The 27,101-nt window shown below is 44.1% G+C and overlaps 1 protein-coding gene across 1 annotated transcript in view; it reads right to left on the bottom strand.

Annotated features, from left to right (window-relative positions):
- Nucleotides 1–27,101, bottom strand: part of EMID1 (EMI domain containing 1) — a 247,384-nt gene that overhangs the window by 201,518 nt on the left and 18,765 nt on the right. Inside the window, exon 4 of the mRNA XM_069759923.1 lies at nt 21,212–21,301. Coding sequence (XP_069616024.1) covers nt 21,212–21,301 — 90 coding nt within the window. The remainder of the gene's footprint in view (nt 1–21,211; nt 21,302–27,101) is intronic.

The following is a 27,101-nucleotide window of genomic DNA, read 5'->3' as shown; positions in this document are numbered from 1 at the left end:
GCTAGTAATGACGCGGCTGGGCGGACACACAAGCAAAGTTAAAGGCACAGTGTCTGCACCTCTGCCACCGCCACCACACCACACCACTGACGCAACCAACCGGTAAGCCTGTGTTCGAACTATAAGATGCACCCCCCACTTTCCTCACAATTTTTGGGGGGAAAAAGTGCGTCTTATTGTCCGAAAAATACTGTACCAACATCTACAACTGCTTGCTTCTGGAAAACACACATGGAGTCAAAATCGTCACTACACATGTAGATAAATTCCCAAACAGGTATCATTTCCCAAATGGAGTCACTTGAGAGGGGGATTCTGCTTTTTTAGCACTCAGGGGCTCTGTATATGGAATCCTTCAACTATTTTAGGAAAATCTGCGCTCCAGGAGGCAAATAGCGTTCCATTCTCCTGAGTCTCTCCGTGTGGCTAAGCAGTACTGTACACAGGGCTGGCGTCAGCACCCGGCGTACCGGGGCAAGTGCCGGGGCCCTGAACAAATTGGGGGGCCCACTCATGGCCGGGATACCAGGGGGCCCGGGCCGCTCCCCCAGCAGCTTCGGCACTACTTGAGCTCAGCCATCACTTAAATAAACATCGCCTCGCACAGTGCAGTGTGCAGCGATGTCTCTGCTAGTAATGACGCGGCTGGGCGGACACACAAGCAAAGTTAAAGGCACAGTGTCTGCCTGACCACATCATTAACAGCAGACACAGCTGCAGCGTGCACTGTGGGTGGCCATGTGTGTTTAAGTGAGGGCCATCGATCAAGCAGCGCTCCCTCCACAGCCACATGCCAGAGGAGCCTGATGGGTGACAAGCCTGGGGAAGGTGAGTGAGGCTTGTGTCTGTCTGTATGTCTGGGTATGCCTGTATGATGTGCATATCTGTGTATATCAGTGTGTTTGACTGTACATATTTAAGTATTTTTGTGAATTTGTCTTCAAATATATTTATGTAAATATCTGCGTATTGTGTGTGTGCATGTCTACGTATTGTGTGTGTGTGCGCGCATGTCTGCGTACTGTATGTGTATGTCTGCGTATTGTGTGTGTGTGTGCGTGCATGTCTGCATATTGTGTGTGCATGTCTGCGTATTGTGTGTGTGTGTGCATGTCTGCGTATTGTGTGTGTGCATGTCTGCGTATTGTGTGTGTGTGCATGTCTGTGAATTGTGTGTGTGCATGTCTGCGTACTGTATGTGTATGTTTGCGTACTGTATGTGTATATCTCCGTATTGTGTGTGTGTGCATGTCTGCGTATTGTGTGTGTGTGCATGTCTGCCTATTGTGTGTGTGTGCATGTCTGCGTATTGTGTGTGTGTGTGCATGTCTGCGTTTTGTGTGTGTGCATGTCTGCGTATTGTGTGTGTGCATGTCTGCGTATTGTGTGTGTGTGTGCATGTCTGCGTATTGTGTGTGTGTGCATGTCTGCGTATTGTGTGTGTGTGCATGTCTGCGTATTGTGTGTGTGCATGTCTGCGTATTGTGTGTGTGTGCATGTCTGCGTATTGTGTGTGTGTGCATGTCTGCGTACTGTATGTGTATGTCTCCGTATTGTGTGTGTGTGCATTTCTGCGTATTGTGTGTGTGCATGTCTGCGTATTGTGTGTGTGCATGTCTGCGTATTGTGTGTGTGTGCATGTCTGCAGATTGTGTGTGTGTGCATGTCTGCGTATTGTGTGTGTGCATATCTGCATATTGTGTGTGTGTGCATGTCTGCGTACTGTATGTGTATGTCTGCGTAGTGTGTGTGTGTGTGTGTGCGCATGTCTGCGTACTGTATGTGTATGTCTCCGTATTGTGTGTGTGTGTGTGCGCATGTCTGCGTATTGTGTGTGTGCATGTCTGCGTATTGTGTGTGTGCATATCTGTATGAGAAGGATGAGGGGGAAGGCTGGGCCCTGTGTAGTATATCTATATTTCTCCGACGTATCTGTGCATCATGAATCGTGGTATGTGGGCCCACTGAGACTCTTTTGCCCGGGGCCCACAAAATCCTGGAGCCGGGCCTGTGTCTAAGGGTCACTTCCGTCTTTCTCTCTGTCCTTCTGTCTGTCTGTCACGGATATTCATTGGTTGTGGCCTCTGTCTGTCATGGAAATCCAAGACGCTGATTGGTCGTGGCAAAACGCCCACGACCAATCAGCGACGGGCACAGTCCGCCGGCAAAATGGCCGCTCCTTCCTCCCCACAGTCAGTGCCCGCTCCATACTCCTCTCTAGTCAGCCTTCACACAGGGTTAATGGAAGCGTTAATGGACCGCGTTATGCCACGGTGTAATGCACTCAATTAATGCAGCTATTAACCCTGTGTGACCAACTTTTTACTATTGACGCTGCCTATGTAGCATCAGTAGTAAAAAGATCTAATGTTAAAAATAAAAAAAATAAAAGATCATTATATACTCACCTTCTGTCGGCCCCCGGATGCAGCCCAGGCCTTTCCCGCTCCTCGCGACGCTCGGGTCCATGCATTGCGGTCTCGCGAGATGATGACGTGCGGTCTCGCGAGACCGCTACGTCATCATCTCGCGAGACCGCAATGCACTCTTGGGAGCGACCAGCACAGTCCGCGAAATGGCCGCTCCCTACTCCCCTGCACTCAGTGCCCCCTCCATACTCCCCCCCCCCCCAGTCAGTGCGACATTACCGCAGGATTTAAATCCCGCTTCCCTGATTGGTCGTGCCCAGCCGGCGCAACCAATCAGCGACATTGCCGTGGGATTTCAACCTATGTGACTAATTTTTTACTATTGATGCTGCCTATGCAGCATCAATAGTAAAAAGATATAATGTTAAAAATAATAAAAAAAATAAAAAATCATTACATTCTCACCTTCCATCGCCTCCGCAGCATCTTTTCCTGCGGCTCGTGATGCTTCGGTCCCACCACTTCGCTGATTGGTCGCGCCCAGCAATCAGGGAAGTGGGATTTAAATCCCGCGCCAATGTGGCTGATTGGTCGCGCCAGCTGGGTGCGACCAATCAGGGAAACGGAATTTAAATCCCACGCCAATTTCGCTGATTGGACACGCCGGCTGGGCGCGACCAATCAGCGAAGCGCGATTTAAATCCCGCGCCAATTTTGCTGATTGGTCGCGCCAGCTGGGCGCGAGCAATCAGGGAAGCGGGATTTAAATCCCTCGGCAATGTCGCTGCGACAGGCATAGGCCGTGAATAGGCGCGGGATTTGAACCATGCTTCATGCCGGACTGCGCCTTTCTCTGATTGGTCGCGGCACGCAGGCCGCGAATCGGCGACATTGCTGCCGGATTTAAATCCCACTTCCCTGATTGCTCGCACCCAGCCGGCGCGACCAATCAGCGACATTGGCACGAGATTTAAACCTATGTGATGAACTTTTTACTATTGATGCTGCCTATGGAGCATCAATAGTAAAAAGATATAATGTTAAAAATAATAATAAAAAAAAAAAAAATCATTACATTCTCACCTTCCGTCGCCTCTGCAGCAGCTTTTCCTGCAGCTCGCGATGCTCCGGTCCCAACTCTTCGCTGATTGGTCGCGCCGGCTGGGTGCGACCAATCAGCGACATTGGCGCGGGATTTAATTCACGCTTCACTGATCGCTCGCTCCCAACCGGCGTGACCAATCAGCGACTCCCTGCGTTATATACTACATGGCTGCTATATACTACGTGGGCAGTGTTATATACTATGTGGGCAATGTTATATAATGCGTGGGCTGTGTTATATACTGTTTGGCCTGTGTTATATACTGCGTGACCACTGTTATATACTACGTGGCCGCTGTTATATACTGTGTGGCCTGTATTAACGCATCGGGTATTCAAGAATATGTCATGGCCTGTGCTATAAACTATGTGGCTGCTATATACATACATATTCTAGAATACCCGATGCATTAGAATCGGGCCACCATCTAGTGACCCCATAAGATGCTCCATACAGACATTTGCCCCATATAATGCTCCACAAATACTGATTATGGCCCCATAAGATGCTCCATAGACACATTTGCCCCATATGCTATTGCTGTGACTAAAAGAAAAAAAAAAATCACATACCTCTCGTCGCTCAGGCCCTCGGCAATTGCTATAGTCCACCGCTGGGTGCCGCTCCGTTTTCCTCTGCACTGACGTTCAGGCAGAGGGTGGCGCGCACACTAACATCATCGCGCCCTCTGACATGAGCGTCACTGCAGAGGATGCGGAAGACGGAGTGGCGCCCAGCAGTGGAACGCAGCCAGGTGAATATCGCGCAATGCCCCCATACCCACTTGCTCCTGGCGCGGTCCCTGCAGTCCCTGCTTCTCCGGCGCTGACAGCTTCTTCCTGTATTGAGCGGTCACATGGAACCGCTCATTACAGTAATGAATATGTGGCTCCACCCCTATGGGAGTGGAGTCACATCCATATTCGTTACTGTAATGAGCACTACCATGTGACCGCTCAATACAGGAAGAAGCTGTCAGCGCCGGAGAACCAGGGACTGCAGGGACCGTGCCAGGAGCAGGTGAGTGTGATTAGACAGCTGCCGCTCCCCCTCCCCTGCCGACCCCTGGGAATGACTCAAGTATAAGCCGAGAGGGGCAATTTCAGCCTAAAAAAATTCTTGGCTTATACTCGAGTATATACGGTATTTAACTCCAAAACATCCTAACAGGGCAAGTTACATGTTAACATAGGACCGCTTCTTTGATATCACCTTCACAATTCTTGCAACCATTGAACTTGTGAGTTTTTGGAGAGTTTCTGCTGGTATTTCTTTGCATGAAGTCAGACTAGCCTCCCAGATCTGCTGTTTTGATGTGAACTGCCTCCCATCCTCATAGATCTTTTGCTTGATGATACTCCAACGGTTCTCTATAGGGTTTAGGTCAGGGGAAGATGGTGGCCACACCATGAGTTTATCTCCTTTTATGCCCATAGCAGCCAATGACTCAGAGGTATTCTTTGGAGCATGAGATGGTGCATTGTCATGCATGAAGATAATTTTGCTCCTGAAGGCACGTTTCTGCTTTTTATACCATGGAAGAAAGTTGTCAGTCAGAAACTCTACATAGTTAGCAGAGGTCATTTTCACACCTTCAGGAACCTTAAAGGGCCCTACCAGCTGTTTCCCCATGATTCAGGCCCAAAACATGACTCCTTCACCTCCTTGCTGATGTCGCAGCCTTGTTGGGACATGGTGGCCATCCACCAACCATCCACTACTCCATCCATCTGGACTATCCAGGGTTGCTCAACACTCATCAGTAAACAAGACTATTTGAAAATTAGTCTTCATGTATGTCTGGGCCCACTGCAACCGTTTCTGCTTGTAAACACTGTTTATGGGTGGCCAAATAGTAGGTTTATGCACCACAGCAAGCCTTTGAAGGATCCTACACCTTGAGGTTCGAGGGGCTTCAGAGGCACCAGCAGCTTCAAATAACTGTTTGCTGCTTTGTAGTGGTATTTTGGCAGCTGCTCTCTTAATCCAATGAATTTGTCTGGCACAAACCTTCCTCATTATGCCTTTATCTGCATGAACTCTGGCTGTGCTCTGTTTTAGTCACAAATCTCTTCACAGTATGATGATCACTCTTAAGTTTTCATGAAATATCTAATGTTTTCATACCATGTCCAAGGCATTGCAATATTTAACGCTTTTCAGCAGCAGAGAGATCCTTTTTATTTCCCATATTGCTTGAAACCTGTGGCTTGCTTAATAATGTGGAACATCATTTTTAAATAGTTTTCCTTTAATTAGAATCGCCTGGAAAACTAATTATCACATGTGTTTAAGATTGATTTCAGTGATCCATTGAGCCCTGAGACACAATACCATCCACAAGTTTATTTGAAAAACAAAGCAATTAAATCTTTATGACACTTAAATCCAATTTGCATAATAATTTGGAACATGGTGTACATGTTGCTATAATGTTGAAAAAAAATCTCAAAACATTTTGGAAGTAAAGCAGTGGTTGCACATATAATACACTATATGTGCACAATTATTAGGTAACTGAGTATTTTGACCATATTATCATTTTATTCAGATTTTCCAACTCCAAACTGTATGAACCTGAAAGCTTATTGAATGAAGAATATCAGGTAATGTGTATTTGTGTAATGACGGAAGTGAGGCCTAAGGATATCAACACCCTTTATCAAGGTGTGCAGAATCATTAGGCAGATTGTTTTCCTCAGGAAAAATTAAACAAAAATAATAATAAGAATCAAACATGAATCACCAAGAACCCATTATTCTCCAGTCGTGTCATATTGCAGAACTGCAATCTCCCTGGAGAGCCCAGAAATACAAGGTGTTCAGTGCTCAGAGACATGGACAAGGTAAGGAAGGATAAAATCCGACCACCACTGCGCAAGACACAGAAGTTGAAACATCAAGACTGGGCAAACAAAAGACAGATTTTTCAAAAGTTTTATGAACTGATGAGATGAGAGTTACCCTTGATGGCCCAAATGGACGAGCTCACGGCTGGATCAGTAACGGGCACAGACCTCCACTTCAACCTGAACCCCAGCAAGGTGGGGTATTGCTATGGACTGTTATTATTAAAGAAGAGCTAGTTGGACCTTTTCGTGTTGAAGATGGACCCAGAATCCTCTCCTGAACCTACTAGCAATTTTTAGAAGACGCTTTCTTAAAGCAGTGTTACAGGAAAAAATCTGTATCTTTCATGAAGACAAAGATTTTTATGCAGGACAATGCTCCATCGCATGCATCGAAAGTACTTCACTGCTTGGCTAGCCAGTAAAGGCCTTAAAGATGAAACAATAATGACATGGCCCCTTCCTCACCTGACCTAGACCCTTACAGTGAACAGTGTCTAGGAGGCTGTGGTTGGTGCTGCTCAAAAAGTTGTTTGTCAACAGATTAAGAAACTAACAGACTTCATAGATGGAAGGCTTATACTGTAGCTGTTGTTGAAAAGAAGGGGGGCTATTTTTGTATATTTTGAGTTGTTTAATTATTATTCTCACTTTTACAGTTGAAAATAAAGGGAAAATACACATCTTTTATGTAGTTACATAACTCTGAACAATAATAGCTGTCTAATAATTCTGCATACATAGCTATTCTCCCAAAACCCAAATTTTACTTTCTTAAATATTCAGGTTTCAGGTTTATTAACCTTTTGGATTGAGCATCAGCACTTTTCAAATCACTCTGTGAACAGCTAGCTTCGTTAGCAATGACCATGTGTGGCTAAGGCTACGTTCACATTAGCGTCATGCGACGCAGCGTCGTCGACGCACGACAACGCATGCGTCATGCGCCCCTATCTTTATCATTGGGGACGCATGCGTTGCGTTGTCGTGCGTTTTTGGAAAAACGCACGACGCATGCGTCGTTTCAACGCACCTGGGTGGCGTCGGAGACGCTACATGTTGCATTTTTGTAGCGTCAAAAAACGCACGCGTCGCACTTGCGTCGCTCGTGCGTCGTCATTGCGTTACAATTTCCCATTGAAACCTATTGACAACGCACTTGCGTCGCGTGTGTGCGTCATGCGTGCGTTGTGCGACGCATGCGTCGTTAAATAAAATTAAACAAAAAAGTGTCTAGACAGTGTCTAGACAGTGCAAACAGTGATAACAACATCCCCCATATACAGTGGGGCAAAAAAGTATTTAGTCAGTCAGCAATAGTGCAAGTCCCACCACTTAAAAAGATGAGAGGCGTCTGTAATTTACATCATAGGTAGACCTCAACTATGGGAGACAAACTGAGAAAAAAAAAATCCAGAAAATCACATTGTCTGTTTTTTTAACAATTTATTTGCATATTATGGTGGAAAATAAGTATTTGGTCAGAAACAAAATATCATCTCAATACTTTGTAATATATCCTTTGTTGGCAATGACAGAGGTCAAACGTTTTCTGTAAGTCTTCACAAGGTTGCCACACACTGTTGTTGGTATGTTAGCCCATTCCTCCATGCAGATCTCCTCTAGAGCAGTGATGTTTTTGGCTTTTCGCTTGGCAACACGGACTTTCAACTCCCTCCAAAGGTTTTCTATAGCGTTGAGATCTGGAGACTGGCTAGGCCACTCCAGGACCTTGAAATGCTTCTCACGAAGCCACTCCTTCGTTGCCCTGGCGGTGTGCTTTGGATCATTGTCATGTTGAAAGACCCAGCCACGTTTCATCTTCAATGCCCTTGCTGATGGAAGGAGGTTTGCACTCAAAATCTCACGATACATGGCCCCATTCATTCTTTCATGTACCCGGATCAGTCGTCCTGGCCCCTTTGCAGAGAAACAGCCCCAAAGCATGATGTTTCCACCACCATGCTTTACAATAGGTATGGTGTTTGATGGATGCAACTCAGTATTCTTTTTCCTCCAAACACGACAAGTCATCAGACCATAGGACATTCTCCCAAAACTCCCCTGGATCATCCAAATGCTCTCTAGCAAACTTCAGACGGGCCCGGACATGTACTGGCTTAAGCAGTGGGACACGTCTGGCACTGCAGGATCTGAGTCCATGGTGGCATAGTGTGTTACTTATGGTAGGCCTTGTTAAATTGGTCCCAGCTCTCTGCAGTTCATTCACTAGGTCCCCCCGCGTGGTTCTGGGATTTTTGCTCACCGTTCTTGTGATTATTCTGACCCCACGGGGTGGGATTTTGCGTGGAGCCCCAGATCGAGGGAGATTATCAGTGGTCTTGTATGTCTTCCATTTTCTAATTATTGCTCTTACTGTTGATTTCTTCACTCCAAGCTGGTTGGATATTGCAGATTCAGTCTTCCCAGCCTGGTGCAGGGCTACAATTTTGTTTCTGGTGTCCTTTGACAGCTCTTTGGTCTTCACCATAGTGGAGTTTGGAATCAGACTGTTTGAGGGTGTGCAGAGGTGTATTTTTATACTGATAACAAGTTTAAACAGGTGCCATTACTACAGGTAATGAGTGGAGGAAAGAGGAGACTCTAAAAGAAGAAGTTACAGGTCTGTGAGAACCAGAAATCTTGATTGTTTGTTTCTGACCAAATACTTATTTTCCACCATAATATGCAAATAAATTGTTAAAAAAACAGACAATGTGATTTTCTGGATTTTTTTTTCTCAGTTTGTCTCCCATAGTTGAGGTCTACCTATGATGTAAATTACAGACGCCTCTCATCTTTTTAAGTGGTGGAACTTGCACTATTGCTGACTGACTAAATACTTTTTTGCCCCACTGTATAAAGAAAATGTTGGATTGTTTGTCACTTCTGCTGCAGGCTACACATCAGGCTACACATCAGAACAGACTGTCTTTTCATCCGCTGTCCAGAGATGTAAGTATAGAATGATTCTGTGCATTTTCTACATGTTTTTTAAAATTGTTTTTGCAAGTTGTGTATTATATTCTGCACTGTGGTTGTTTAAAGATATTGTGGTATTTTGGCTGTGATGTATGGCGTGGTATAGGATGGCGTTTCATTGTCTGCGGCCTTGATTATTGTTCTTTCCAGGATAGATTTCCATTTATTGGTTTGGTGGTGTTTTTTGGATTCAGTTGTGATGTTTTATTCTTGCGTTATATGAATTTTATTGTCTCCGGCCATGTTGGTTTTATTGTAAAGTATGGTAGTATAGAATGTTTCTGCGCCCTTTTATTAAATGTAATAATTTTTATTGCAAGTTGTGTATTATGTTCTGCACTGTGGTTATGTAAAGACATTGTTGTATGTTTCTGGTTGTGATGTATGGCGTTGTGTGGCCTTTTATTGTCTCCGTCCCTGTCGGTTTTATTGTAAAGTATGGTAGTATAGAATGATTCTGCGCACTTTTATTAAATGTAATAATTTATATTGCAAGTTGTGTATTATGTTCTGCACTGTGGTTATGTAAAGACATTGTTGTATGTTTCTGGTTGTGATGTATGGCGTTGTATGGCCTTTTATTGTCTCCGGCCCTGTCGGTTTTATTGTAAAGTATGGTGTGTTATTAACGTTTCTGCCCTTAATTTTTGGGGGTTGTTAATTTTTTCCTTTCAAAAATCTATTGTGTTAATTGGGTTGCTCCGTGCATACTGGCCTTTTTTTAAAAAAAAAAACTCTCTTTTGGGATTACCACATAGGGTCTGTTGTATATTTGTTTTGTTATCTGTAGGCTTTTGTTTACTCTGGCATTGGGTTGTCTCTGCCATTGTTTCTTTTAATCAATGTGGCAGTGTTGTTTGCACAGCGTTAGTTCAGTTGGAGTGCAATGTTCTTTGTGGTTGAAATGTAATTTTTTTTTTTTTTTTTTTAATTGCTGTATTGTGCCAAGGAGCATAGGATAAATGTTATTTTGTTCTTTATTTCAGAATTTTATTATGGCCAGCGATTCCAGCAACACCCCACCGCTGAGGAGTCCGGTGAGTACATGATCTACTGTTGCTTACTATTCGCTGTCATTTGTAGATGGGTCACTCAACTTTTTGGTAAACTATTTTGCAGGCTTCTTCAAGTGAGGAGGAGAGCCAGGAGGAACAGAGGGAGCAGGAGCAGAGACCACGGGGCCAAGCTGTGGTTGCAGGACGGCGAGTAAGTTTTTATGTCAAACCTATTCCTTTTTTTTTCTTAAATTTTTTTGTTTTTGCGGGTATGGGGGGTGGTGGGAGGGGGTGGTGGTGGAGGTGGTAGGTGGCGGTGGAGGAGATGGTGACAACATTTTTTATCTTGCAAACATTAATATTTTAAATTTATTCTAGGTTTCACAACGGGCCCATGATGACCCACTGAATATCGACATGATGGTGGCATCCATAGAGGAACGGGGCCCATTGTGGGACAGCCGTGACCCCCGGCACGCGGACCAGGGCATATTGCGCCGTTTGTGGATAGAGGTGGCACAATCGCTGTGGGATGGCTTCGACAGCGCTTCCCCCACGGGCAAAGCTAATTTTCGTAAGTATTTCCAAAATGCAGCTGCGACCCATCATGCCAGGATTACACAACCGTGTGTGATGTCTTCTATTGGGATTGCACACGGTTGCGTAATCGTTTTAAATTTTTTCTCAAAAACTTATATATTTTTTTAAAATTTATACACAGTTAAACAATTGAAGACCAGATGGCGCTCCATGAAGGACCGTTTCAAGAGGGGCCTGAAAAAGGAGGGACAGATCCGTAGTGGTGCTGCAGCGTCAAGGACCTCTGTGTACAAATACAACCGTATATTGCAGTTCTTGCGACCGGTCCTTGACAGCAGAGAGTAAGTATAGTACCTATGCACACACCTAGTTTTTACAACATGCATATTCACGTACTATATTCCAGCCACGTAGGTTATTGCCCAGCCATTTATTTTGGCAAGTACGAAGTATAGAAATGAAGAAAAAAATGCAAGCTCGCCGAGGCGTGAAAAGTAAAAAATACATACTTTTATCCACTTCAATCATAAGCAGAGGATGAAACATCAGCACAATACAATAGACACTATCTACGCGTTTCAGGTGACAGGGAACATCAGACCTGAAACGCATAGATAGTGTTTTTATTGTATTGTGCTGATGTTTCATCCTCTGCTTCTGATTGAAGTGAATAAAGTATTTAGTTTTTTTTTAGTTTTTACTTTTCACGCCTCGGTGACCTCGTATTTTTTATTCATTTCTGGTCTTCTCACGCTTGACACAGCGGCTCCGTGCTCTGAGCCTTCTGGGATTACTACAATGGTGAGCTTGACTTACTATTTCTTTCCCTGAAATCAGAAGTATACAGAACACATAGTAGATTGGCCATGCCCGGGCAATATTTCATAGTGGAGTAGTATAGTGCCCATCCAGGTGTATCCCAGTTTTTTTACACACAAAAACTTAAAATATAAGAGACACAGCATACCTTCTACAGCAAGGCAGGTTATGTTCCCATGGTTGCTCAGCTCGCAGGACCTGTGATGACGTCTCGGTCACATGACCGTGACGTCATGGCAGTTCCAACGGTAAGCGTAACTGTCGGGCGTTACAAACCGCAACCATGGGTGACTATTTTGGAATCAATAAATGCATTTTTTATTTTAAGATTGATGCGGCATATGCAGTGTCAATATTAAAAATAGGTTAATATTAACGGCGGCAATGGATACCGCCGGTAAAGTTAATTAATGACGCATGTGAAATGTTATATTTAGTATACTAATGGTTTCCTTATGTTTTCACAGAACACACAGCAGCACCCGCGAGACTGTCCGACCCTCTGGAGCGGTCCTTCATGAAGCGCCATCTGAACCGTCGCAGCCATCCCACAGCGAGAGCAGGTCTGCACCACCACAATCTGGCGAACCGGCAGCCGGTCCATCAGATGTTCCCCTGGCCGAGGCCTCTGTCGCTCCTTCCTTCGGGTCTTCCCGACAGCGTCAGCGGGCCTCGGACAGGGCGGTCATGCACGAATTTTTACATTTGAGCACCGTATTTCAGAATGGTTTCAAGGCGCTGTGCGATAAAATGTCCAATATCGACCGGCGTCTTGAAAACATCGAATCGGAGCTCTCGAGGCCGGCCAAACATTTTTTTAGTGCCATTCACAAGGGCATGGTTGAACATCTTACGCCGGAACTCCAGATTTCGGTCATGCAGGGCTGCAACAACGCATATGTCACTGCTCTGCAGCAGGCTCGGGTCATGCAGTCAGCGACTACAGTGCCCGCAGTACCATCGCTGGCTGCCATGACTCCGACTCCTGCTGCAGAGCACCACCACAGAGCTCCGCGTGCCGAGGGCCACCGCCACCGCCACCACAGAACACAGCCCCAAAGTTCTGATCAAGCCAGGCCTTCAAGGGCACACAGACGGGAAGCCGACCCACACCCAGAGGGCGAGAGGAGGAAAAAAAAGAAGAAGACGACGACAAGCACTACGACCTTGGCTATGGCTGCTCCCAAAACAACCACCAGTACACAGCCTGGGTCGACCCGCAGCACACCAAGTACCCAGCCTGGGTCAACACGGAGTACACCCAGTACCCAGCCTGGGTCTACAAGGAGTACACCTAGTACACAGCCTGGGTCTACCCGGAGCCGGAGTAGCCAGCCAAGGACACTGGTCGTCCCTCCTCCTCCCTCACCTCCTGCTTTGGCAGTCTCGCCACCGTCAACTGGCTGGATTGATGTCGGCATCCCGTCTAGTGTCATAGACTATGCTGCTTCCTCCCCCTCGCCCTCCTCCTCGGTCTCCTCAACACCCCTCAAAAGTGGGGTATATCAATCCCCCTTAATTGCTGACATAGATACCCCTTAACATTTCCCTTTTCTTTTACTTTGTGTCCCTAATAAAATTGTTATTTTTTAAAAAAATACTGAGTTTTTATTGTCTCAAATAAAGTTTGCACCAAATCACACCGTGCGCCGTATACACAAATATTGTGTTTGTAACACCTGATGTGCAATGTCTGACAATATTTTATAATTTTTTTTATTCATTTTTTTTATAGGGCTGTCGCTCATTGTACTATGAGATGTTACAAACACAAACAGCATTGCTCAATATATCAAGTTTAAAATGTACCATCACACCACGATTTCAGTAACGATATAGTTGGTTTTTGTGTGTAACCAACGTTATCTTTTCTGAAATCGTACAACGATTAGACCCCTGCTGTGAGATTATTGGTGTCAGCGAATGATTAGGAATTTTTGGGGGTAACTGATCACACGCTGTCAGTGTTGGATCTGCGTGTTTGACACCGATCCAGCGATGTCTTTGTTTTACACAAGGGAATATTGGGTTACTAGCGCAGTGTTTTAAACACTCAAATAAGTGAACAATACCCCCCCACACAAAAAAAAGGTGTCAACCACGTCCCTCGCCGTCATCTTTCCGCAGTGACTGACACTGTGATTCCCGCCCGTAAAGCAGAGCACACCGTTGACTTAATAAACGCTGTGCTTTAGGGCTGGCACAGTACGGAAAGATGACGGCGATGGACGTGTCACACACCGGAATGTAAGGGTTTTTTAATTTTTTTAAATTACATTAACAATGGTAAACAGGGAAAACATCATGAGTGCGGCCATGCGCTTCATAACATTACCAAGATTACACGGGGACTTGCTCTTTTTTGGTCGCTGGAGAGCTGTCTGTGTGACAGCTCTCCAGCAACCACGCGAAGACTAAACAACGATCACGGTCCGGTCGTATCACTGGTCGGTATAGTTGGATAATAGTTTTATTACGGTACCTTAAGAATATTGGTCAGGTGAGGTGGTAGCAATGTTCACAGTGTCGCCACTATTTGACTCTGGACGAATTCTAGCATCCTGAGTGCAATAGTGTTAACTCTGTAGAGTTTTGCAAACATGATCGTCTCCCTCCTTGTCAAGCCAGGTTCATTATGCAAATAGTCAGCAGGATTAAAAATGGTTGACAAGGTGGGAGCCGATCATGTTATATGTCAAAACTATGGAAAACACGGCTGAAATATTTTTTTGTTTTGTCACAGTCCATTTGGGTACTGGTGCTCACATAAATTTTGTGGGACACACATTACTTTACATAACATTGGATTTGACAATTTGATTACTATGGAAAAACATATGGGAGATTTGTTTTGTGAAAACGGAAAGGCACAAGAACTTTATTTCAAAACACAACGCATTAGACAATCAGGGGACATTATAACAATAACCTTACATAGGATGGTAAAATGACATGGACTCCACAGTGTTTACATGACATCATAATGCCAAGATGAATTAAACCATTTGATCTTGCCATGAAACACGGCCAACATCTGAAACAAAGTATGCAGCAAATTGGTCCCTCATATGAGCAATCTCCACAGTTGTCCGCAGAGGATGATCTTGATAATCAGGCAATGGATTTGGTATGGGTTCATCGAGTTCCATGTTGACTCTCTCTTTATCAATAATAAAATTGTGGAGAACCACACACGCCTTCACCACCTCATCCACTGTCTCAATTTTCAAATTTATAGCGGATCCTAAGATACGCCATTTGGAGACAAGGATTCCAAAGGCGCACTCCACAGTTCTTCTGGCCCTGGACAGTCTATAATTAAATATACTTTTGGTGCGGTCCAACCCCCGACTGGAGTACGGTTTAAGTAGGTTGCCACTCATTTGAAAAGCCTCATCCCCAACCACAACAAATGGCAGGGCCGGGCCTTCGGTGTTGGGAAGAGGTCGTGGCTGGGGGAAATTAAAAATGTTATCGTACAATCTTCGGCCCATATCAGACTCCTTAAATGTCCGTGAATCATTTGCACGGCCAAACGCTCCAATGTCCACAGCGAGAAACCTTTAGTCCGCACCTGCAATTGCCATGAGCACGGTGGAAAAGTATTTTTTATAATTAAAAAACAGAGATCCACTTCTGGAAGGCTTGGTAATCCTAATGTGCTTCCCATCCACGGCTCCAATACAGTTAGGGAAAGAACACACTTGTTCGAATTTTTGGGCGTTGGCCTGCCATAATTCAATTGTAGGGATGGGTAAAAATTCCTCACGGAGGTTGTCCCACAATGCGCGGCATGTGTCGGCAATAATACCAGACAGTGTGAAGACTCCAATCCGAAACTGGAAATGCAGTGATCTCAAGGTCTCTCCGGTAGCAAGGAAACTGACAAGAAGAAAAAGAAATAAATGTAATTAATTAAATTGTTATGAAATAATTTTTCATTCTTAATTACAATCCCCCACCCCACAAAACCAAAACACGTTACTTTAAAAAATGTCAAGAACATATAAATCCTTCACATTGCATTACGTACTGTAGAGTCACCAGCAGACGTTCTTCGGGGGAAATCGATTTACGGAGCTGCGTGTCCTGCCTGGAAATGGTTCCTTCCACCAGACGCAGCAGATATCGGAAGCTGTTTTGTGACATCCTGGTGTATTCAAAGTATTTCTCCTGGTTCTCATTTAATTCGCCAAACAGACAATGGTAGGCTCCACGACTCTCTCGGACTTCCACTATAGGGTGTAGCCAAAAACGCCGACGACTCCTTCTCCGTAGTTTGTCTCTTTTCCTCTGTTCATGACAGGCAATAGCATAAGCAATAGCAAGTGCTAATTCCAGCTCAATATTGAGGTAGATACTCTCCATGGTACGCTCCATCCTGATGCTGTATGGTTGGAAATAATCTATACCGGGGTATAAATACCACTATTACATTAATACCCACCCTCATCTACCCATTGGTGGCATTATCTAGTGTCTAGACACTAGACCCACCCTCTTCTATTCATTGGTGGTGTTATCTAGTGTCTAGACACTAAATTGTGTGGAAAGATAGCATCATTGTTTGACAACGCATGCGTCGTAAAACGCTGCGTTTTTTGGGAAAACGCAACAAAAACGCACAAAAAACGCTGCGTTTTACGACGCATCCGTTCGACGCATGCGTAAAAAATGGTGCGTTTTTGCGTGCGTTTCCGATCCGTCGTGCGTTGCGTCGGCGACGCTGCGTCGCATGACGCTAATGTGAACGTAGCCTTACCATCCTTATGGAGTGTGTCAATGACTGCCTTCTAGACATCTGTCAAGTCAGCAGTCTCCCCCATGATTGTGGAGCCTATTAAAACAGACTAAGGGACTTATTTTTAAACCAGATGGTGGCCCGATTCTAACGCATCGGGTATTCTAGAATATGCATGTCCACGTAGTATATTGCCCAGCCACATAGTATATTGCCCAGCCACGTAGTATATTGCCCAGCCACGTAGTATATTGCCCAGCCATGCAGTATATTGCCCAGTCACGTAGTATATTGCCCAGCCACGTAGTATATTGCACAGCGACGTAGTATATTGCCCAGCCACGTAGTATATTGCCCAGCCACGTAGTATATTGCCCAGCCACGTAGTATATTGCCCAGCCACGTAGTATATTGCCCAGCCACGTAGTATATTGCCCAGCCACGTAGTATATTGCCCAGCCACGTAGTATATTGCCCAGTCACGTAGTATATTGCCCAGTCACGTAGTATATTGCCCAGCCACGTAGTATATTGCCCAGCCACGTAGTATATTGCCCAGCCACATAGTATAGTGCCCAGTCACATAGTATATTGCCCAGTCAAGTAGTATATTGCCCAGCCACGTAGTATATTGCCCAGCCACGTAGTATATTGCCCAGTCACGTAGTATATTGCCCAGTCACGTAGTATATTGCCCAGCCACGTAGTATATTGCCCAGCCACGTAGTATATTGCCCAGCCACGTAGTATATTGCCCAGTCACGTAGTATACTGCCCAGGCACGTAGTATATTGCCCAGGCACGTAGTATATTGCCCAGCCACGTAGTATAGTGCCCAGTCACATAGTATATTGCCCAGTCACATAGTATATTGCCCAGCCACGTAGTATATTGCCCAGCCACGTAGTATATTGCCCAGTCACGTAGTATATTGCCCAGCGACGTAGTATATTACCCAGCCACGTAGCATATTTCCCAGCCACGTAGTATATTGCCCAGCCACGTAGTATATTGCCCAGCCACGTAGTATATTGCCCAGCCACGTAGTATATTGCCCAGTCACGTAGTATATTGCCCAGCCACACAGTATATTGCACAGCGACGTAGTATATTGGGCAGCCATGTAGTATATTGCACAGCGACGTAGTTTATTGCCCAGCCACGTAGTATATTGCCCAGTCACGTAGTATATTGCCCAGCTTTTAGGAAGCCTTTGCAGGTATTTTTTTCTTAATTATTGTAATTTACTGATATAATTACTTTTGGGTTTTCACTGGCTGTAAGCCATAATCATCAACATTAACTGAAATGAACACTTGAAATAGATCAGCTATTTGTAATGACTATATCTGAGTTTTGCGTTTTGTATTGAAGAACTTAAAATAAATTTACTTTTTGATGATATTCTAATTTTGTGAGAAGCACCTGTATTTGGATATGCCAGGGGGGAAAAAAAACAACCACTGCTTTACTTCCTCTTCCAAAAATTCTTATGTTTTCAGCCTTTTTTTTTCAACAACTTTATGGCTCACATGTTATATGAACAAAGCCATGAATAAAATGCAGGATTACTAGAATTTCAGCGTGTGTGTTAGGTCTCGAGTTCCCGCTTCTGCACAGGGGGAATCTCGAGCCATCTCCGCTGCGGTCTCCCATTCTTATCCAGCCGCAGTGGAGTCTGCTCAGCAGGGACGTCGGTCCCAGCGTCTTGCTCAGTCTCACTCTGTACAGAGAGTTACTGCTGCTTCTTCAGCTTCTGCCATTAAAGCCAGTGCTGGTCAGCAGCGAGCGGACTTCTCTGGGACTAAGTCCTTGTCTGCACACACTGAGCATGCCCAGGGCAAGATCTCCCGTTGGAGATCGAGGGTCATGTGCTCAGGCTCTGCAGCACATTCCATTGGTCCTCTTGGCAGGTCTTGGAAGGGCAAAGTTTCTGTGGCCACTTCCTGTGCTGCAACTATATAAACTGCGCATGACCGCACGGCCATGCGCTAGTGTACAATTGTTAATGTGTGTATGTTGTGAGTGAAAGTCGCTCTTTAAATAACCCTCCCTATTGAATGTCTGTTCGCGGAAGGTGTATGTTTGCTGTCTAGCGCCCGACTTATCCTACAGCACTAATCACACATTACAGCGTCCAGTTGCTGTGACCGCCAGTACGGCGCCGTGCACTTCCTCTGTGCTTTCCTTACCCAAGCCTGGGTGGTTAGTGGCGTTCGTCAGTGCGGCACCGCATGCACTCTTGTGCTTTAATATTATTATTTAGTTTCCTTACATACCCAGTTGCGGTGTTGTGCCAGCAAGTGTCTAATCGGACTTCAATCCTAGTTGGGGTTGAGTTCGCTGACTACTTGCTCGCACTCTATGTGCGGTACCGTGGTCCTGTGACGCAACAGGATCGCTTCCTTCACGCTGGGTGAAGTTTAACCCACGTGTGTATACTTATGAGTACCGCCATATAGTCCGTCATTACTTGGCAGCAGGTTCCATCTCTGCACGGTGGACCCCGGGCTGCGAACGCACCATACTCTATCTGTCTTATTATTTGGTGCGTTCCGCTAGCCCTAACAGTGTGTGTGTAGAGTTTGTGTTCTTGCCTTCTCGATCCGCACATAATTCCAGAGCTGTGTGTGTCGGCCTCTCCATCATATTATAACAGATGTTTTTAATTCAATCTTTCTCGTCCTCGTTCCCTCCACTTCTTTCTCATACCCCTCCCTTCTCGCTCATGCAATCACTACTTCAAGCCCGCCTTGCCATCCATTCTGTCTGCAGTCATTTCTCATTCCTGACCTATTCTCCTGTTCTGTCCTTGGTTTGCAGCCTGTTTAGTTTTACTAACGTTGTTTTCCTCAGTTCATTTATCACTCCTGTGCTGTTATTCACTTCTTTATTGCTTCACATCGTGCACAATATATACCTTCTTTTTTTTCAGCGTGATGGCTGAATTATTGTGCCCTTTACAGGAATCCTCCCATTACTAATTTGCCAGTGTTCTATACGTTTCACTCTTCTTTTGCCATCCTATAATCATCTCATTTCCTGGCCACATTTCAGCCGTTGCTCTGGCAACAAGTGGATCGCACTGTGCAGCGCTGGCCCTCCCCACTCCAACCCCTAGAAGGTTATGGGTAAGAGCCAAAATCAGACCTATTATACATTGTGATGTCATCACGTCTCTCAGGCAGGAACCTAAAGGAGCCACCGAAACCATTTATGGCACAGATTTTGCCTTTGTTCTCTTTGGCTAGCCCCAAGCAATAGGCAATACTGAAGAGTAAAGAGTTCAGCTACGAAAGGCCATGTTGGAAGTGGTTCTGAGTGGGTTAAGTAGCTTTCCCACTGTTTCTCTCACAGCTGCCCACTCTGTCCCAGCTGGCTTGGCAGAGTTTGTCAATTGTGCTTTTAACCCCATCTGACCTCAAGAACAGTCTGGAAAACAGGAAGGTTAATAGCAGGACAGACTTCTGTGACCCATAATGAGCATCGGAAAATAGTACACCGTAGGCACCATGCCGTGCCATGTCATATGTACAATGAGCTGTGGGCACCATTACGCTAAAATCCTGCCAGTTATAATCCTGCGGTTGGATCTACTTATTGGAGTCAATCACCCCCAACATTTTTTTTATTTAATATTTTTTGTTACTGTTCTCATTTTTTCTTTTTTTAACAATACATGCTAATGTTTATTCCAGACAAAGTGTCAAGCAGTGGAATACATAGTACAGAGGAGTCCAAGTTACAATTATTAAAGGGAACCTGTCACCCCGAAAATCGCGGGTGAGGTAAGCCCACCGGCATCAGGGGCTTATCTGCAGCATTCTGTAATGCTGTAGATAAGCCCCCGATGTTACCTGAAAAAGGAGAAAAAGACGTTATATTATACTCACCCAGGGGCGGTCCCGCTGCTGGTCAGGTCGGATGGGCGTCTCTGGTCCGCTGCGGCGCCTCCCATCTTCATTACAAGACGTCCTCTTCTGATCTTCAGCCACGGCTCCGGCGCAGGCGTACTTTGCTCTGCCCTCTTGAGGGCAGAGGATAGTACTGCAGTGCGCAGGCGCCGGAAAGGTCAGAGGCCCGGCGCCTGCGCACTGCAGTACTTTGTCTGCCCTCAGCAGGGCAGAGCAAAGTACGCCTGCGCCGGAGCCGTGGCTGAAGATCAGAAGAGGACGTCTTGGAATGAAGATGGGAGGCGCCGGAGCGGACCAGAGACGCCCATCCGACCTGACCAGCAGCGGGATCGCCCCTGGGTGAGTATAATATAACGTCTTTTTCTCCTTTTTCAGGTAACATTGGGGGCTTATCTACAGCATTACAGAATGCTGCAGATAAGCCCCTGATGCCGGTGGGCTTACCTCACCCGCGATTTTCGGGGTGACAGGTTCCCTTTAAGCTAGTACACCCCAACATTTTTTGTTTTCTGCTACATCCCACTCAGAGGGCCCCTGTGCAAGACCAGTATATGGGCCTCTCTTTGTGTCTGAGATTGAAACTGCTTGCTGATTTGAAGGTAGAAGGGGCCCCCTTACATCTTGGGCCCCTGTGGAGCTGCACAGATTGCACCAATGACATATCCGCCCCTGATCCCACTATTCTGGAACAGGACTGTCAGGGCTTCATGCCCTCTACATCCTACCCTACCCTACCCCATTCCTGTTTCTCGTAGTAAAGATGGGATATTAGCATCTTGTCACATCTCTCCTTTGCGTCTCAATGTTGCTGTCAATACTAGAACCTAGTTTTTTTTATTTATTTTATTTTAATATCCATCACATTAATTACATTGTTACATTACATGCATTTGTTACCTGAGAAGCTAGCTCCTTCTCTGGGAGGCATTTTTCGAATGACAGTACTGGTGCGTGGAGCATCCTGTACCTCAGTCAAGGATGTAAGACCTATAAAATAATAAAAAATAATTTTATATTTAGCAGTTGAGCTTACTACTTCCTATACTTGGTAGAATCTGTATAATTACTTTGTTGTGTATCACATTGTTATTATGTTCTGTACACACAAGTTTAGCCTGCTTTTCTAAAGTTTAATGGTTGTTACTTGCTGTGCACCTCTTAGACTGCTTCAAATTCATATTTATAAGCAAAACTGCCACTTAATCCATTATGAGCATGAATTGCTCTGTAATAGATCAATTCCCACCCAACAAGTATATCAACACTTCTATTATTGCAAGGTGAGATTGTATGCTTAGTTCATACAGTGTCGGGTAATTTTATACTGTTAATGTAACGGTTTTACATGCCCGCAGTTATAATTCATTCAATAATGTAAAGGAGTAGGAAGCATCTAAGAAGACATTAATGGGGCTAGGGGAAAAATTGCAAGTGGTCAACCAATCATCATTGTAAAACATAAAGGAAAGCTTGTGACCATTAAAAGCTACATTCTAATATGCAGTGTGGCAAAAGTATTCTATATAAAGTATTAAATACTCAGCAATACCAACATAGAATCTTTGTATTGTCCAAGGTGCCCTACATTTTTTTTTTAAAGATAAAGTCATGGTGTAATTTTGAAGATGGACCAAATAGCAGAGATCAAACAAAGGTTCCCATTATGGAGCCATGTTTTTGCTATCCTGGACCTGATGCTTCTTTTTCCCCTTTCGGCCAATTTCTTGCTCTCTTAGCATTTCAAATTAATGCAGTTCATGTGTTCATCTGTACAGGTTCCCACCAAAAGGGATAGAACCAAACAGGGCTGAGCCCATTCTCTAATTGCCCCATGACAACTGCATGTGCTTTCCCTTTCTCATGTAGACTCTTGAATAGAGCTTGAGCAAAGTTTGCGCATACAATTAGAGTTGAGAGAATTTGTTTGGATTTAGGTCCAAATACAATCAGCAGCAAATATTGTTTTTGCAATATTCGTCAAACACAGCCGAACGTCATTAGAGTCAATGGGAGTAGAAATTACCAAATATGTTTGGAACCGATCATAAAACATACATTCGGCACAAATAAGATACCAATATTGCATGAATATGGCTAATTCAGATCCGGCGACCGAAACCAAACAGATTTGCTCAACTCTACTTGCAATATGTCTTCCTTTCAAGACTTGAAAAAGAGCAACGCACAAGTAACTTTTTATATAAAAATATAAACAGCCCTGAGCCAAATTTTTAGGCAGATGTGAAAATAATGCTGCAAAGCAAGAATTCTTTTGAAAATAGAAGTGTTATGGCTAGGTTCACACTGCGTCCATGGAGTCCGTTAAACGGACTACGTTACACCGTGGCATAACGCGGTGTAACATAGTCCGCTAACGTCGTCATTGAAAGCAATGTCGGACGCATCGCTAGCGCACGCCAACAATGGGCGTGCACTAGCGATGTGCCGTCATTGAGTGACGGACCCTGTGGCGCGGGCTGCGTTTCCGGCTCCATCACCACTAGCGCAGATAGAGCTAGCAGATGCTCTATCTGCGCTAGCGCGATGTAACACCAGCACTTGCGCTAGCAGCAGCCCATTAGCGTATGAGCTGAACGGGCTGCTGCTAACGCAGTGTGAACCTAGCCTTATAGTTTTTTTTCATCAATTGACAAAATGAAAATGCAAAATATAAAGTGAGTGAACAAAAGATAAATATAAATCAAATCAATATTTAGTGTGATCATCCTTTGCCTTCAAAACAGCATCAATTCTTCTATGTACACTTGCACATAGTTTTCATGGAACTCGGCAGGGAGGTTGTTTCAAGCATCTTGGAGAACTAACCACAGATCTTCTGTGGATGTAGGCTTGCACAAATCCTTCTGTCTATTCATACAATTCCACCCAGATTCGCTCATGCTAAGATCAGAGTTCTGTGGGGCCATATCGTCACTGTCGTGACTCCTTGTTCTTCTTTATACTTCTTTGCCCAAGACTACATCCAAAAAAGATCTGTGGTTAGTTCTCCAAGATGACTGTAACAGCCTTCCTTCCTCCCTTACAAGTCTACCAAAAAGAATTGCCCGTTTGATGCTATTTTGAAGGCAAAAGACAATTGTAAAAAAAATATACATTGTCATTACCTGATATCTGATTACCGAATTATAACATTTTTTTTCATTGGCTAATGGATATGAAGCACTAACAAGTGAATATATGACTGTACAGATATATCAACATATGGTGACAAGTGTTATTAGTTAAGACTAGACCTAAGGGAATGGTATGGGAATATTCCTTGTTTGTGCATACCAAGTGCAATCCTGCGTATATTGTATGCTGACCCTTAGTGTTACTGGGTGACAGGTACAAATCTTTACCTAATCCCTGTGAAACACATAAAACCCTCAGTAATCTTCTACTATATGGCATAATCCTTTGAAGGAGATTTAATGCTGTTCTATATGCATATATGGGCTTACCTCCTCCTTCTTTCTAGACTCATGCGAAAAGCGGTACTCTACAGCCAACTTGGATGGTTTATGTTAATCACATGTTTTCCATTTTCTGCATTGGTGTTTCCTATTAGAATTTCCTAGCCCTAAAGGCTGTAAAGACTGCTGTAAAATATGACTCAAAGGAATATGTACTAGAATAACTGATTTTGAATATGCAGCGAGTTAAAAAAGTATTGAACATGCCACCAATTTTCTAAGTAAATATATAGGTGCTATTGACATGAACTTCTCACCAGATGTCTGTAACAACCCATCCAATACACACAGGCAAAGAAATCAAACCATAGATGCCCATAAATAAAGTTATGTATAATAATAAGAAATTACACAGGGAAAAAATATTGAATAAGCTTATTTAATACTTCATACAAAAGCCTTTGTTGGTGATGACAGCTTTAAGACACCTCCTGTATGGAGGAACTAGTAGCATGCATTGCTCAGGGGTGGTTTTGTCCCATTCTTCAACACAAACACTCTTCAAATCCTGAAGTTTCCATGGGCTCCTTCTATGAACTCTGAGCTTTAGTTCCTTCCATAAATATTCTATCTCATTCAGGTCAGGTGATTGTCTGGGCCATTCTAGAAACTTTATTTTCTTCCCCTGAAACCAGTTGAGAGTTTCCTTGGCTGTGTGTTTGGGATCATTGTCTTGCTGAAATGTCCACCCTCGTTTAATTTTCACCATCCTCGTAGATGGCAGTAGATTCTTATTAAGTATGTCTCGGGAGACCCATCCATTCATCTCTCCTTCAATCATATGACGTTTGCCCGTGCCGTATACTTAAAAACAGCCCAACATCATGATGTTCCCACCTCCAAACTTCACTGTTGGTATGGTGTTTCTGGGGTGATATGCAGTGCCCTTTGGCCTGCAAACAAAGTGTGTATTATATCATATTATGTCATTCAAACAGTTAAATTTTGGTCTAATCTGACCAGACTATATTCTACCATTGTTTCACTGGCTTGTCTAAATGTTGTTGAGCAAACTTTAAATGTGCTCGAACATGCTTTTTTTCAGTAATGTAGTTTTATGTGATGAGCATGCATACAGGCCATGGAGGTTGAGTGTATTACTTATAGTTTTCTTTGAAACAATTGTACCTGCTGATTCCAGGTCTTTTTGTAGCTCTGCACAGGTGGTCCTTGGCTCTTGGACAATTGTTCATATAATTCTTTTCACTCCTCTATCTGAAATCTTGCGGGAGCACCTGGTCGTAGCCAGTTTATGGTGAAATTATATTCTTTCCATCTTTAGATTATGGCCCCAACATAGCTTACTAGAACCTTAAGTAGTTTAGAAATTCTTCTGTAACCAATGCTATCAGTATGCTTTGCAACAATAAGGTTGCAAAGGTCTTGAGAAAGCTTACTGGTTTTACCCATCAAGAGATGTTTCCTCTGTGTGACTATAAACGCAACAAGACAGTCTTCAGAAATCCAAACTTGCTGAATTTCAATTAGAACACATACATATTGGTTGTCAATATGCTGACATAACCAGCACTTATGGCTGGGGCTGCTATAAATAATATTTAGATGATGCTTTCTAACATCTTCACTTAGGGTCAGTGGCAGAGGACGCATAGAGAGGGTAGGAACTGTGCTACCTAATATAGCGCATGACTAGAAAATGGGCAGAGGAAACATTCGAATGTGGTGTGTCACCCCATATTACTGGAGAGAGCTTGGCCTGTTCATAAGGAGAGCAGGAAGATATCACCCGAGTAGAGATCCCAGGGAGCTGGTTGTGTGGCAGACACGTGAAACTGGTTTCCGGCTGGAAGCACATAGCAAAACCAGTATGCCGAACAGCACTTGTTCAGCCTTATCTTTCCTGACTGTTTGAAGCTTCACGCCTTCGTGGAGGCGAATATGTGGAGAATGATGTCCCCTCAGCATGGACTGGAATGGATTCAGGGAGAAGTGGAGCTTCCTTGCTCTCCCTTGATTATATAGGACTAGTACAAATTGCGATAAATCCTCGGTGTACGCACATGCAATGTATTATACATCTCCTAAGTCATAGTGCAGTACCCAAAGTAGTTCTGGCACACTGGAACAAATCTACTGCCATGAGCCAACTGTTTCACTCAGCAACAGGAGGACGGGTACTGGGATTCCACAAATGTTAAAGGGGTTGTCCAATACAGGAGAACTCCTGGTTAATCAGTTCAGGGACCCATAGAAAATTAAAACAATGTGCTGTATCTTCATGTCCCGCAGCATTGCCATTTCAGAAATGTCAGTGTTGCTGTTTCTTGAGGGTGACATGACATTACTATGTCACGTGACCGCTGCAGCCAATCCGCTAACCCTTTCAGAGACTATGTGTCCGTGCTTCTACTCCACCCAGAGAGGAGACTCTAAAGGCAGCGGTGTCTTCCAGCTTATAGTGATGTGGCTATTTACTATGCAGAATCTACACACCTCTTACAAATATACTGCATATATGACCATAACATGTACCGTGCATTTGTGTTTATTTGGTTCTTCATAACACTGTTTTTTAGGATAAATATAAAAAACATTGACAATATCTATTTAATTGAGTGACCGGAGGAAGTTCCTGTTTGCCATTTATCATGCCATCTTACCTGCACCCTTCACCCGATGTTCCCCTCGGGAGATGCTAGTGTTGTATATTGTGCTATGTTAGGAAACTATGAGATCCAGCACGAAGGGCACAGTTCACAGGGACTGAAATAATCTTAGATCTGCTGTAGATTTACATCTTCCTTCTGTCACAGCCAGGAAGAGACACAGTTGTTTTGCCAAACTGTACTACGCCCATAAAATGCACCGTATGATGGAGTGCAAGGTCTCTCTCACCTCTAGGATTGAATCGTGACTACTTGGAACAAATGACTATGAATACAGAAAAACTTAGCAATATTAAAGTGTTCTAGAATTTTCAAACATATCTATATGGTTGCATATTCAAATTATTTTATTAGACAGTGCATACATTTTAAATCTACAGTAGGCCAGTTTTATATCTTCTTAATCTCATTTTGCTCACTACACTAGATTATTGGCAGCACTAGAGAGCCACTAAACACCTAGTGTTCAGTAGTCCACTCTGCCCACTGTCAAGTGTTATCATGGCCAACGGGCTAAACAGGCAGCTTCAAATAAAATTTGGAATTCACTGAGACCATGTTCACTAGAAAGATCCACTGTTTGTTGCAGTGATGTCTAGTTTATCATTGTGCCTGGGAAAATTCAGTAAGAACATCATGGCGAAGAAACTGGGTAATAATAAGTAAACAACTCTCTGCCTCATA

Source organism: Ranitomeya imitator, chromosome 1, assembly GCF_032444005.1.
Source record: "Ranitomeya imitator isolate aRanImi1 chromosome 1, aRanImi1.pri, whole genome shotgun sequence".
NCBI lineage: Eukaryota > Metazoa > Chordata > Amphibia > Anura > Dendrobatidae > Ranitomeya > Ranitomeya imitator.
The sequence above is the reverse complement of the archived record's forward strand: the minus strand, read 5'-3'. Positions and strand labels throughout refer to the sequence as shown.